The following is a 15,343-nucleotide window of genomic DNA, read 5'->3' on the forward strand; positions in this document are numbered from 1 at the left end:
AACATGTTTGTGGGCCTTCATACATTTTTCACATTAAGTATAAAATTTCTGACTCAACAGGGTTTCTCTCTTAAAACTTGGAAACTTTCTTTCATTGTTTTCTGCCATTTAATGTTGCAAAGAAATCTGAAGTCAACCTCTGAGTTGCAGTTTTTTCATCAGGTTAGTTTTTCTGCTTTCATGTTTTTAGGAATTTTGCTTTATCCATGTAATTAAGATTTACCCGGGGTGCCTGGGTGTCTAAGTTAAGCGTCCAATTCTTGATTTCGGCTCAGGTCATGATCTCTCAGGGGTGTGAGATCAAGCCCCACATGGGTATGGAGCCTGCTTAAGATTCTCTCTCTTCTTCTCCATCTGCCCCTCCCCTCCCTGTCTCCCCCTCTTAAAAAAAAAAAAAATTTGCCCAAGATTTTTCAAGGTATAATACTTTCTTCACTGATTATTGCCTAACATTTAGGATCTGAAAGTTGAAAAAAAAAATTTGTTTTTTCTTTCAGGAAAGTTTTCTCACCTTTATCTTGATTTATTGATTCTATTTCTTATTTTGTCCTTAAGAACAACTGTTTCTTAGCTTATAGCTCCTTCGTCCTCTAGTATCATTATATTTTTAGTAGTTTTCATCTCTGACTTTTAACTCTGCATTCTGAGACATCTTCTTTGTGTTCTGTATCAGTGAATTAAACTTGTCATAATCTTATTTTTACCCTTGTTTCCTCCCGTGTGATTTTAGTTCTTAATTATTTTTCATCTTTTCATATTGGTCTGTCCTTGAACTTTCTATTTCAAAGTTAGGAAAGCTTATATTGTACTGATGCCAAATAGTTCTCTAAAATTTTGTTTATGAGTCCTATTTTTAGATTTCTTTCCTCTCTTTGAATCATCAGGATGCTATTGCTCAGGAGCATTTGCCGAAAGACAATGTAGGTACATTGTCCATAGCCCCACATTTTTCTTAACTTGGGTTAAGTTAAGCTCAGTTTCCAGGGTCTCTGATGGAGTTTTCTTTTTCTTCCTTGCCTGGTTGTATGATATTCTGGACAGGTGAGCATATGAAAAGTGATAGTCTCAAATATTCACAACTACCAGAGGTCCTGAACATCTGTCCTGTAGACAGTATTTTACATGGATTACTCTTTTTATTTTTATTTCTTTTAAGAATGCAGTTCAGGGGCACCTGGCTGGCTCAGTCGGAAGAGCATGTGATTCTGATGTCTACTCTTGATCCTCAGGGTTGTGAGTTTGAACCCCGTATTGGGTGTAGAGATTACTTTTAAAAAATGCAGTTCATGATTCATTGTTTGCGTATAACACCCAGTGCTCCATGCAGAACGTGCCCTCTTTAATACCCATCGCCAGGCTAACCCATCCCCCCACTCCCCTCCCCTCTAGAACCCTGTTTGTTTCTCAGAGTCCATAGTCTCTCATGGTTCGTCTCCCCCTCCGATTCCCCCCCATTCATTCTTCCCCTCCTGCTATCTTCTTCTTTTTTTTTTTTTTTTAACATATAATGTATTATTTGTTTCAGAGGTACAGGTCTGTGATTCATCAGTCTTACACAATTCACAGCGCTCACCATAGCACATACCCTCCCCAATGTCCATCACCCAGCCACCCCATCCCTCCCATCCCCCACCACTCCAGCAACCCTCAGTTTGTTTCCTGAGATTAAGAATTCCTCATATCATGAGGTCATATGATACAATCATGAGACACTACATCAAAAACTAATGATGTAATGTATGGTGATTAACATAACATAAAAAAAAAAAAGACAGTACTGCCAACAAAAAATAAATAAATAAATGAATAAAAAATGCAGTTTACCTCTATAAACTCTTCTCTACTTCTTGCCAAGTTTTTTCCTAAGGAATTTAGTCTCTGACTAGATCAAGAAACAAAATAGTAGTGGAGTGAGAGAAGCAACAGGAAATATCACTGGCTGCTCTCTCAAAAAACAGCACCCATCCAGTAGAGAAACAGTCGAATGGTTTTCTCCTATTCTGTTTCTGAACCAGAAGAAAATAGTGAAAGAGGAGGTGATGATCTTTTATATCTACTTACATATGGCTTGTTCTCTCTCACAGAGTAACTGGTGGGTATTTTTCATTTCTGTTCCATTGGCTTATAGTACCTCAATTTATTCATTTCATTTTTTTCAGCCAATACTTAATTAAGTTCTTTTCAGGCACTTTGCTAGGTACTGGTTATATGTAATGTTGAACAAAACAGACGGTTCTTTAATTGATGGCAGGGGTAGTTTCTGGACTTTGTCAGTAATACATTTTCCTGATGGTATGATGTTTTATTTCCCTGAACCTTTTTTTAGTATTTTCTGGCAAGTTAAGAAGGGCAGTATTAAAAAAAAAAAATTAAAAGAAAGAAAGGCTGTATTAATAACTACAGTCTAGATACCATTTTAAATTATTTTTCCATATGAAATTTTTAAGTTGCTCTGGATTCAGGAAATAATCTCTATGAATAAATATAGTGTTCATTATCCTAATTTAAAGTAGTATTTCCCCAAGACCTCTCATCACAGCTAACTTACTACAGTCCTCACCTTTTTTCTTAAACTTTCTTTATTTTCTTAGTTAGATGAATAAAATGATCATATCAACAAAATTATCATGTTTTAGGGGTGCCTGGGTGGCTCAGTTGGTTGAGCAGTGACTCTTGACTTCGACTCAGGTCATGATCTCAGGGTTATGAGATCGAGTCCCACATTGGGCTGTGTGCTCAGTACAGAGTCTGCTAGTCCCTCTCTGTCCCTCCCCCTGCCCACGCTCCCACACTCTCTCTAAAATAAACAAAATCTTAAAAAAAAAAAAAGTATTATGTTTTATATGATGATCTCAACAAATGTTTTGGCATGATAGTACTTTAGGTTACCTTAGAGTTTTCATTCTGAAAGAGACTTATATTGGGGCACTTGGGTGGCTCAGGAAATTAAGTGTGGAGTGATTTCGGCTCAGGTCATGATCTCAGGGTCCTGTGATCAAACCCCCCCGTGGGGCTCTGTGCTCAGTGGGGAGTCTGCTTGAGGATTCTCTCCTTCTTCCTCCCCCTACCAGCTTGTTTGCTCATGCGCTCCCTCCCTCTCTCTCTCTCAAATAAATAAATAAACAAACCTTTGAAAGAGACTCATCTTTATTTGAAAAGTAAGCAATAAAGCTGCATTAGGCAATAATAAATGGAGAATTACTTTTGGTTTTTAAATTTATTATCTGATATGTATTATTAGATTCTTACCCCTTTGTACATAAGGAAACAATTTCTGTAAGAAAAAAAAGGAAATAATTTTGTGTTCTTGTATTCAGAGAAAACTTATTGTAGAACTCTTTATATTTAATGCTCCCAGCAAATATTATGAATTTTTAAACAAAAAATAAAAATTAAAAAAATGACAGAATTTAGCATATAAATAGACAAGAAGCACAAAATACACATAGACCTACACATCTGAAATGTAATGAGTAAATCAGTTGATTAAGTTTAATAAGTAAACCCATAAAAGCAAGATAGAATATTGATTTATAATTTGGATAACTAACATTTGTTTTGTAATTTGTATTAGAGTTACTGTCAAGGAAAGGGAACTTTGAGCAAAACAGAACCTGGCAATTATAGGACACATCTCATTTTCATTTCCCAGACTGTCGAGTATTGAAAAACAAGGATGCTTTCTTGTGTGCAGAATTATATGTATAAGATTGTAGTCATCTTGAGGGTAAGGACCCTATGTAAATTACCTTGTGCCTCTGAATGTTATAGTCAAAAGAGACTTGTTGCTTTTGATGAAGAAGACACAATCCTTAGGGAGAATATAGTGTCTGCCTTAACCTGTAGTAAGATAAATAGTAACATTTGTTTTAAAGGTAGTAAGAATTTGAAAGTATTTTCATGTTGGCCACACCAGTCTCAGCCAGTTTGTTCACACTTGGTGCACTTGTGTTAAATTTATTGTATTGGGGAGGGGAACAACTTTATCAGGTGAAGTGCATAGTATGTTGTTCACAGCTCTTTCACCTAGGGATTAGACATCTTCTGTCCCCTCCCCACAACTATATCTGTGCATCTGCTGAGATCCCATAGCCCTAAAGTACATGCTGTCTGTAGCTGAAAATCAATCTCAGATTGAGAAGGAGAAACATGGCTAATTGGTGCATTGTAGTTATTTTGTAGCAGAGGTAGATTAGCATTGCTGAAAGATTTAAGCTTTATGTCAGCTGGACACTTGCCTGAGCATTAAGTTTGATTTGTTTTCCACTGGTTTGAGGTTTGGTATTTACTAAGTTGTTTTGATTATTTGTGTTGTGCTGAATAAAAGGATACTTGAGAATAAAAGGATGCTTGATGGGTTTTCCCAAAACTCTTAAAAACAATCAAGTTTATATAACATATAACTTTAATTTTAAACTCATAAAATGTATGTATGTAATAATTGATGTGCTTATTTCTAGGGGCCACCTACAGATGCTCCTGCAGTGGACACAGCAGAACAAGTCTATATTTCTTCCCTTGCACTGTTAAAAGTAAGTATTGAATAGAGATACTTGCTTTAAAGAACTCTGTTGCTTTCACTTTTTTTACTTGGGAATATTTGTTATGTTAGCCCTCAAACTTAAGCCATTGCTCTAGGTGCATCTGTAAAATAAGAGTTTTATTTCCACTGAAACAAACTTAGGTTATTAAAAAAAAAAAAAAAATACCAAGGATCTTAATTTAAAGCTTTATATCCACCTATCTTCCTCTTTACAGATGTTAAAGCATGGTCGGGCTGGAGTTCCCATGGAAGTTATGGGTCTGATGCTTGGAGAATTTGTTGATGATTACACCGTCAGAGTGATTGATGTGTTTGCTATGCCACAGTCAGGAACAGTGAGTACTTTTTATAGTTGCCTGCTGTAAGTAAATGTGTTTCTTTTCTCTTTCCTTTTCCTATGCAAAATAATTTTGATCACATTATATTTTCTCTTCCTGATAGGAAAAATCCATCATAAGATTAATGATAGAAATTTCTACCCTGAATGGAATTAAATCATTCATCTTTTAAATGCATGATGAATTCCCTGTAGGTCCACAAACTGAATGATGTTAGCATTAAATCCCTTAACTCCTACTTTAAACTTTAACTAGTGTAGCATACCAGATTTATAAGTTAGTTACCCTATAATAGTAGGGTGTTAATTTGAACACTCCATTCAGAAGATTTTAGAGACTCTCTTAATTAGACTTTTAATTCACATGTGTTATCTAGTCCTCACATTTTATTCCTTTTGATTTGAAATATTGGACCCTGTTTTTTTATAGATGGTGATAAATGACTCTTTAAGTTTTTCATATTCAAAATGTTAAGTTTAAAGAAACCAAAAAAACTGGCAAACTTTAGTTCTTTTGCCCAGGTGTAGTAATTTCTTTATAGAGGAAGTATACTACATACAAATTTTAGAAGTCATTTACTTTACCTGTTTAGAATGCATTATTCTTTTCGGAAGGTTTTTGTTTTGATATTTTGTTTAATGCGTTGGACTTGTGTAAAAAGGTGTGCATTTATATCTAAAGAAAATGGCCACAAAACAACAAGCATTCTGCCTTATAAAAAACTACACACATATCCTTCACATCTGTTTGCCTAGAAAAATAAAACATGTATATTTTTCTGATGGTTGTGTTTTCTCTAATATGCAACATTTCTCTTACTGAGCTTTATAAAATAAACTGGATTAAAAAAATTGTCATAAAGCTGTTTGCTTTGTTTGAGGCTCTTAACTGTAAGTATACCTCGATAAAGTAGGTAATAGAGTAAAACAAGTTATATTTTTATTTTTTATTATTTATTTATTTATTTTCAGAGAGAGAGCGCACACTGAGGGTTGGAGTGCAGAGGGAGAGGGAAAGAATCCTAAGTAGACTTCATGCTTGGCTGAGCCCTACATGGGGCTTGATCTCATGACCCTGAGACCATGACCTGAGCTGAAATCAAGAGTCGGCTGCTTAACCGACTCAGCCACTCAGATGCCCAAGCATTTTAAAGATTTATTTATTATTATTTATTTGAGAGAGAGCGAGTGAGCGCGTGTGTGCGAGTTGGGGGAGGGGCAGAAGGAGAGGGGGAGAGAGAGAATCTCAAGCAGACTCCCCGCTGAGCATAGAGCCCAACGTGGGGCTTGATCCCAGGACCCATGAGATCATGACCTGAGCCTAAATCACAAGTCAGATGCTTAACCGACTGAGCTGCCCAAACGCCCCATTTTTTTAAGGTTTATTTATTTATTATTATTTATTTTAGAGGAAGAAAGAGAGGCCCCAGCATTTTAAATAGAGTAGTTACTACAGATTGCAGTGTATTTGTTAATAATGCAAAATATAGAAAAATATGCAAATTTTTCTCCAAATGGACTAGTTTATTGAGGTAAACTAATTTAGATCTGCTGATTTTGTCCATCTGGCTATCCATTGTATTTATTTTGTACATTTGGATACAGAGCAATATGCTACGTATTAACTAAAGATTTAGATTTATATCTTAGGCTGTATTTTTATATCTTAGGCTATTTTTACCTATATTTATCTTTTCATGTCAGAATATGAAAAATATAATAAAGTTAACTAGTATTTCTATTACATGTGGTCCTTATCAATTATAATAAGGAGTTCTTAAGCTTTAATATCATTATTTCCTTGTAAATGCTTGTTTGACAATATGAAATAGAAGATTTTTATCTTCGTGTTCATTCTGTGTAGTGGATTAGAAAGGTGGTTTTTTGGCCCAGGAGTTAGCCAACTTTCTGTAAAGATGTATGTTTCTGTCTCATATTCTTGTGTTTTTTTTTTTTTTTTTTAACACTTTAAAAATGTAAAAAACCTATAGCAACAGATTGTATACCCCTGTTCTTGAGGATGCTTTCTCAATTGGAATTCAGATATTGTTTGTTTTGGTGGGAAGGAAGTGCTGATGTTAACTGGTGTATTGGGATAGATTAGAATTAAATTCCTGATTAGAAGAAAGCCTTGTAGGAGTTAAAATGGCAGTGATCTGTCACTGGAGAGACGACATGAATGCCTTTAATTCTTCCATGTTCTAAAATTTTTTGGTTGAAGTAGCAAGATAATGCAACATTTAAAAGACTTGGTTATAGATTGTCTCTAATGGGGAATGGGGGGGGAGAGAATCTTTTTTTTTTTAAGATTTATTTATTTGAGAGAGTGAGCGAGAGATAGAGCATGAGCAGGGGGAGGAGCAGAGGGAAAGAGAGAAGCAGACTCCCAGCTGATCAGGGAGCCCGATGCGGGGCTCGATCCCGGGACTCCGGGATCATGACCTGAGCCGAAGGCAGACACTTAACCAACTGAGCCACCCAGACGCCCAGGAGAGAGAGAATCTTCATTCTTCAAAGTATTTATATTACCGAGGAAAAGGAAGACTTCAGGTTGTTGATTATTATAATAGCTGAAAAACTTTGGATGTGATGGAAGGGACATAGTGCCTATCAGGTATCAGAGATGGCATTTGAAAGTATGCTTGCCAAGATAGGTCTAAACAAAAATGGTTCAATTATTTGGTATTTCTGGTAGTGTGTGTGTGTGTGTGTGTGTGTGTGTTCGTGTGTGTGTTCGAATGCATGTGTACATATATGTAGCCATGGCCATAAGCTCTTAAAGGATCCTGAAAACTGTCTTAATTCATTAGCTAACGGCAGTTTGGTACTTGGCAGTTTTAGAAGTTTTATTAAAGTATGGCTTATAATTAATGATATAAGTGGGAATCAATTATGAATATCCAAACCTATAAAATTATTTTGGTATCCCAAAATAATATGTATAGGGGGTTTTGGGGTAGTTTTTTGTTCATTTAGAGTGAATAAATGTTTGTGGGTCTTTTTTCATAGTTCTAAAAGCTAATTATGTTTCTATCTAAACCAGGGTGTCAGTGTGGAGGCAGTTGATCCAGTATTCCAAGCCAAAATGTTAGATATGTTGAAGCAGACAGGAAGGTAAGTATTTTAACTGATTCTATAAAGAAATAATGGGAAATATTTTTAGAGATGTATTTCAAAAATCTGGATGTTTATGAATATCGTACCTAGGAAAAAAAAGCCATGTAGTTAATATAAAAGTATCACTCTCAATACTATGTATCACCTACCTAGTATCTCTTTCTTCTCAAATCAGAGAAATTTGCCAATGAGAAAACTGTCTCATGTTAAAATTCTCAACCATCACATAGTAAGCTTGGGCTGTAGCTTCCCTGTTTAGCATATGGAGTTACTTTCTAGTCACTTATAATTGAAAGAGCTTGTATGTTCCAGGTATTGGAACTGAATAAGATTCTGAATATTTAATTATATTAGGCATGTGATTTTTAAAGAGAGAGAAAGTAGAATTCAAATATTCTTCAAGCCCCCCCCCCCCCCGATTAAATCTCAATAGTTGTCATTCTCTTGCTCAAATTCTTCTACTGTGGAAGAAACTTCAAAATTAATGTTAGCAAAAGGCTCAGCAGCTGAGCAGAACAGTGCAAATTGGTTTTTGACTGAGTTCCTAGTTCTACTGCTGGTTTAATTGATATTTAATCCTTTCACAACAGTGGATCCTGGTGTCCATTGTTAAAAATGTACTCTGCCTGGAAAATCCAACTCCCAGACCTAAGGAGTTAAAGAGTAGATATTTACTTGAATGCTGAAAGGGTAAAACTGGCTCAGAGAAAGTGTGGTAACAAGGTGAAAAACTGAAAGCCTTATCTACCACTGCTAATGTGCATCTCTTAATGATAGCACTCCTTTGTCATGCTTATTCATTTCCATGTTTTCTGGATAATATGGTGTATGATTTCAGTGTTTCTAATGGTGCTTTTTTCACACCTGTGTGTTTTTCATCTCTTCTTAATTTATACCCTGTTAGTGTGTTGTTTCTTTTCATATCATAAACGTGTATTACTTGTTCTGTTCTGAACCGCTGAATGCCCTCTTTGTTTCAGGCCTGAGATGGTTGTTGGTTGGTATCACAGTCACCCTGGCTTTGGTTGTTGGCTTTCTGGTGTGGATATCAACACTCAGCAGAGCTTTGAAGCCTTGTCGGAGAGAGCTGTGGCAGTGGTTGTGGACCCCATTCAGAGTGTAAAAGGAAAGGTAGAGTAGATTCTATCTTTATTAGCATCTACTGCCACATTCTGTTTACAGATACATTAAATTAAAATTTCTTTTGTTTAAAGCAGGATTCTTACACAAAAAAACCTTGTCTGTGTACTTAAACAAAAAAACCTGTACAAGTTGAAAAATGTGTTGTCTTGGTATGATTAGCAATATAACCACTTAGAGATTTGTTTCTACTTTAATCAGCTATTGTCTAATCATAAATGTTTATTTTTAAATTTGTATTTCATAGATTTAGAAATGTGAAACCATACTAAAAGCCTGCTGTATACATTTTATTAATATTTTAATAAACATTGTTCTACCTTCCTTTACTTTAAAATGGTGAATTTGGGATTGGCACAACATTTTATGTATCTAGTTAAAGACACTCTGTTTTGCATACATTGTGCAGGACATATTCTGGAGTTGGATGTTCCAAATATTTTAGACAATGAAAACTTGACCCAAAGACTTGGTATCAGCCATTTGCATTTTTGGAGTGAGGACACAGATGAATGATTAAATATGCTAAGTGATTATGAAAAGAGATTAACTTGCAAAGCATATTGGGTTATAGTTGTTCTTTGTTGAAATCTTTTGTTCTTGTTTAGTTCTTTTTTTTTCCCCCTTCGTTCTCTCTCTCTCTCTTTCTTTTTTTTATTTCTTTCTTTCTAGCCCCATATGCCATTTTCCTATTTCCTGCCTCATGACAGCAGGGAGCAGCTCTATTATCACCTTCACAGAGCTGTCTGCAAATGTGAGAGGCAATTCGATTTTGCTCAACCACAGGGAGAGTGGATTAGAAAAACTACAGAACATACAGAAATTGGCTAGGTGGTTACTGCTTTAAAATACTGCTGAGGTGTCTTGTTTGAGCATGTACTTCCATTGTAGTGTAGAATAATTGTTAAAATAGAATCACAATGCATTTATGAAATCCTTTTTATGCAGCTTTTACAAATAATTTTTAGAGCACTTAAAAACAAATATTAGCTTGCTATCTATCAGACCTGGAGTTTGCTAGTATTGCAGATTACATTTACATCTGCTCACCAGCTCAAACAAACTAAATATGGCTGTTAAACATGGAGTTTTTATGTCATGATTTGAAGTTGAACACTTTCTGACATCATATTATTATGATGAGTAAAAATTGAGGCCTTCTCTAAATCATGATCCTATTAGATGTGATTTAGCTTTTCAGAGGTGGAATCTAGCCACAAAAACAATAATAATAGAAACCAATATACTAGACAGTTCAGAATGGATTACTTCTGATGCTTGCTGTATACCTATATTTCAGTTTACTTTTTTTAACTAAGTATATTGTTACTTAACTGTACAGATAAAAAGAGTTGAAAATCCTTGACTCTTGTTAGTTTTATGAATTAAAGTACAGTATAATACTTCTTAAATTTAATTCCTGATAATTAAGGTATCTTTTTAATAACTCACATTAACTCATTTAAGTAATAATTATCATTTTAGAAATATAACAGAATTATTTGATTAAGTCTCTCCACAATATTTACAAAAAATAATTGAAGCTTAATGTTTAATATAATTAGAGTTCTATTTTGTAATATTAGTGTATCTGACTTTTTATGATACTTGACTTGTGATGGCCACTTTGAAAAGGAAAATATAAACTTAAATACAATGAAAGAAGACATTCTCAAAACAGAATATAAATAAATGTGTATTTTTAGTTATTTATAGTGTCTTAAATGCCAGTTTTAATTTATATTATATAACTAGAATTTGCATTATTTCTAATTAATCATAATTCATGTTAAAAGAATGAAATTCATTTAAAAATATATTTGTATGACATGACTGTTGTCATGTGGTAAAATGTAGTTATTTTTTCAAAATAAGATATCTAAAATTACTTTATAAAATCATAGGTATCACTGTCTAGGTTTATGTGTCATGAAAAAATGTTTTTGAAAAATTAAGTATAAATACTTGTCACTGATGATTCACATCACTTCTTGTACCTAACATGTAGATTTATACAATTTCATGACCTGAAATAAGGATCCAGTTCTTTCTCAATAATGTAACTTCATCTATAGGATGTCTGAGTTTGGTTATAATTTATGGTTATTTTAGTGTCAAGACCTCTCAAAACTGTGAGCCAAATTAAATGCTAGTAAATCAAGAATATAAGCTTTCAAAAAATGAATAATAGCATAGGATTCTCCCTCCCCCTTCCCTGAATGTGATTTATCAGAGCTGTCAAAATATTTAGTAAGACAATGATTAGATCAAGAGTTAAAATGACAATCTATATGTAAATTACTCAAGTTGAGACTCTGTTCACTTAATACCTCTTCCCTGTAAATTTTATATTTTCATTTTTATAAATCCCAATATTATCTATTTTTGAGTGATTAGGTAAGCACTGAATCTTTAGAATCTCATTAATTCATAATGTTTGATTTCCTTTTATAGTGACTTGATTGTATCTTTATGGAATTACTGCTGTGTGCCAGGTATTGTGGTGATAAATATTTCAACTTGTCTCATGTATTCTTTAGTAATTCTGGAGATTCCATTATTACTCCATTTTATCAATGAAATGGTAAAAAAAAATTAGGGTCAAAGAGATTACTTTGCCCAAAATTATAGCATTATTAAGCAGCAGAACAAGGATACAAATCAGGTCTATAAAATTTCAGAGCTCAAGCTGTTTTACTGGCTCTTTAATATTAGACAATTACGAACTATGTAATTAGAGTAACTCAGGATTGGAAAATGAGTACCAGAGGTCATTGCAAAACTTTCTCTTATATGGATAGATACCATTCCCTTCAGTGTAAGTCAGGGTAAGGGGCTACACTTTTTATCTAAGTTCTCAATAGTTCACTGTACTATTTATAGTAGTTACTATGTATTAATTGATTTTCCTCATACAGTATTTGTTGTATTAATTTTAAAAAACAATTTAGACAGACTCATTCCTGTCAGCTTTTGTGACATCCCTAGGACCAAACGTTGAGACCTACATAAATAATAAAATATACTATATGATAAAGAATCCATAGCACTCTGTATATTATATAATCCTGTAAATGTTAAAAAATGTTAAAAAATGTCCTGTAAATGTAAAAAATGTTTAAAAGGTGGAAAATTACAAACATGTATAATTTAAATGGAGAGTAAGCTATAGAAATTACTGATGAGCTTGACTCTAAACTTGTCAGTGAAATAGTTTTTAAAATTTTGTTTTAGTTTATTTGTAAAATACACATACTCAAATATTTTAAGCTTCAGTTCTTAAGTAGAAAAGTTGCAGCCTCTTGCTTAAGTTTTTTATCTTGTTTATTCAGCCCACAGCTGGACTTGATCCAGCAGCAGATTTAGAAGTTAATTTAGCTTATAATATGATTATACTTCTTTAGGGCAAAAAGAATGATGACTTTGTGCAAAGTCATAAAACTACCATGCAACTATTACTCCTTTTGAGAACCCATTTTCTTATCACAATTCCTGTCAGTAAAATGGTCATATGTTACCTGCTAACTGATAACAATCTTCATGTTTGTTCTCTATTTTGAAAACATTAAAAGAAAAAAATCACTAGTAACCCTTTAGTCCATATAAATCTTCACACTGGTTGAATTTTCTTGAGAAATTTTTATTCAGTCTGGTCAGAAATAACTTATCAGCAGGTATTTCTTAAGTACATCTCATGTTTCTGTGTGCTAATGATTCTAGTATATAAAATAGATAAAAAGCCAGTCTTTGTCATTTTGAGACTGTGTGCTAATGATTCTGGTATATAAAATAGATAAAAAGCCAGTCTTTGTCATTTTGAGAAGTTAAGTCATATACATTTAGTGGATGCCAGATAACATGTATCTAGTGAGCCAGATAACATCTTGCCAATTATATGCTGATAATCCTGCATTGCATATTGATAGAATACAAATTACCACTGATACTGCTTTGTTTCTATAACTAAGTATTAAATTGGTTGCTAGAGAAATAATTCAACAAATACTTATTCAGAACCTTGTATGTGCCAATTTGCAATAAAGTAGTAATTGTGTAGCAAACATAGTAAATGCAAATTGGAAGAAGAGAGAAATTGGTATGGCTGCACAAAGTAAGTGAAGCTTGGACTGAGCTTTGATAGGCAGGCAGGACATCACTCAGAAAAGAGAAGTTTGTCCTTCTGGAGAAGAATGTAGAAATAATTCTATTCCAGGTGGTATACTTACTTACCTCTTTGTTCATGCTTTTTTCACAGATATTTTAGAATCTAAAATGAGTAGTTTTTGATGTTGTTATTGTTGTCTTTATTCAGCATTTTATAAAAAAACGGGGCTTTGAAAAGTAAATGCAAATATAGGAGGAAAGGATTAGGGAATGAATATTACGAGAGTTTACCTTTCCAGAGATTTGTAAGATTTTATCTTTTTCAGGGTAAATGGGGGGCAAATATTTTACTTATCCAAAAGTTTTGTATTAGAAGCTTTAAGGTGGTGGAGATTTTATAAACTACTCAAAAATAGTTTTGTTTTAGCTTTTTCTTCTTATTGTTAAAAAATACATATCATAAAGGCAGGGCATAGAGGAATGAAGAGCACAGGCTTTGGGATCAGGGCTGCAGTCGAATCCCCTTCTTATCTCTGTATCTCTTCTTATAGTATGACTTTGAGCAAGTTATCTAATCTTGAGCTTCAGTTTTCTCATCTATAAAACAGGACTTTTAGTACCTATTTCCTGGTATTATGAAGTGATACGTCGTGAGTAGAGTGCCTGTGCCATATAGGAGATGTGCAATAAACATTTTATTCTCAAGATTAAATTAATTGCTACTTAGGGGCACCTGAGTGGCTCAGTCAGTTAAGCATCTGCCTTTGGCTCAGGTCATGATCCCAGGACCCTGCGCCGGGCTCCCTGCTCAGTGGGGAGCCCGTTTCTCCCTCTCCCTCTGTCTCCTGGCTTGTGCGCGCTCTCACTCTGTATCTCAAATAAATAAATAAAATATTTTTTAAAAATAAATTAATTGCTATTAAATACATTAACAACTAGCATATTTTAAAATATAGAATATGAATATTTCTTTTTTTTTTTTTTTTTAAGATTTTATTTATTCATTTGACAGAGTCACAGCGAGAGAGGGAACACCAGCAGGGGGAGTGGGAGAGGGAGAAGCAGGCTTCCCGCCGAGCAGGGAGCCCGATGCGGGGCTTGATCCCAGGACCCTGGGATCATGACCTGAGCCGAAGGCAGATGCTTAATGACTGAGCCACCCAGGTGCCCCTAGAATATGAATATTTCTGAGAATTTTATTAAGAACAAGTCTGTAACTGTGTTGCTCACTTTAAGAAGGTAAGGGTGATGACTACAAAAGAAATGAAAACTTTCCCTTGTATTTTGTACCTCCTAATTTAAGAATACTCTTCTGAATCAGCTGATTTTTTTTTTTTTACTGAACACTTACTATTTTTCTAACATATTTCTCTAGGACATGCTGATGGAGAGAAAAATACATACATTAAAATTCTGGCCTTTGAGGTGATTAATGTCTCCCATCCAGGTACTAACCAGGCCCCACCCTGCTTAGCTTCCGAGATCAGACAAGACTGGGAGAGTTCAGGGTGGTATCTAAGGTAGTGAAAGATATTTAGAATACCTGTTGTCCATAAGATTTTCTTTTGATCAGTATCCCATAAGGGTCAGTTAGGGCTGGATAGTCCTACTCTCAAATTGTATACACATACACACACCTTTTCTTCATCTAGTTTTCCAGATTGCAAGAGAAAAATAGAAAATAGGACACATAAAAATTCTATTTCCACTCCTAATATAGCTCTGTGAGCATACCCATCCAACTCTTGGAACAAGTTTAGTTACTATATTATCTTTTGTTTGCTTCCTGTTTTACACTCTTATTATCAGAAATTGTCAGCTAGGAATGTTAAAGCAATTTTATGTTTAAAGTTCTAAGAAACATAAATCTTATATAGAACTATCGTTCTTTTAATTTATAGTTTCTGTGTTAATAATGTAGTCTTTGAGCTATTTTATTATTGTTTAGTACTTGCTATGTATTTTGAGTGATATAAATCTGTTTCAAATTAGTTCAAATTAAGCTGTTTCAGTAAAGATAAAGGAAAACCTTTAAAACTCTTCCCATTACCTATAAAAATATTATTGACTTTTGATTCGGAAATACTTTTCTTTCCCCAATC

General features: G+C 34.1%; 1 protein-coding gene across 3 annotated transcripts in view; it reads left to right on the top strand.

Annotated features, from left to right (window-relative positions):
* The window catches only part of PSMD14 (proteasome 26S subunit, non-ATPase 14), a 101,898-nt gene that overhangs the window by 54,820 nt on the left and 31,735 nt on the right, over positions 1 to 15,343 (top strand). For 2 of the 3 annotated variants that reach the window (XM_036116760.2, XM_036116762.2), the window contains exons 1-5: positions 3,662 to 3,727; positions 4,461 to 4,532; positions 4,759 to 4,878; positions 7,924 to 7,994; positions 8,978 to 9,128. In XM_036116760.2, the coding sequence (XP_035972653.1) occupies positions 3,677 to 3,727; positions 4,461 to 4,532; positions 4,759 to 4,878; positions 7,924 to 7,994; positions 8,978 to 9,128 (465 nt within the window). In that variant the 5' untranslated portion in view covers positions 3,662 to 3,676. Of the gene's footprint in view, positions 1 to 3,661; positions 3,728 to 4,460; positions 4,533 to 4,758; positions 4,879 to 7,923; positions 7,995 to 8,977; positions 9,129 to 15,343 lie in introns of those variants that run through there. The other variant, XM_036116761.2, reaches the window with a different exon arrangement.

This window comes from Halichoerus grypus, chromosome 4 (assembly GCF_964656455.1).
Source record: "Halichoerus grypus chromosome 4, mHalGry1.hap1.1, whole genome shotgun sequence".
Lineage (NCBI taxonomy): Eukaryota > Metazoa > Chordata > Mammalia > Carnivora > Phocidae > Halichoerus > Halichoerus grypus.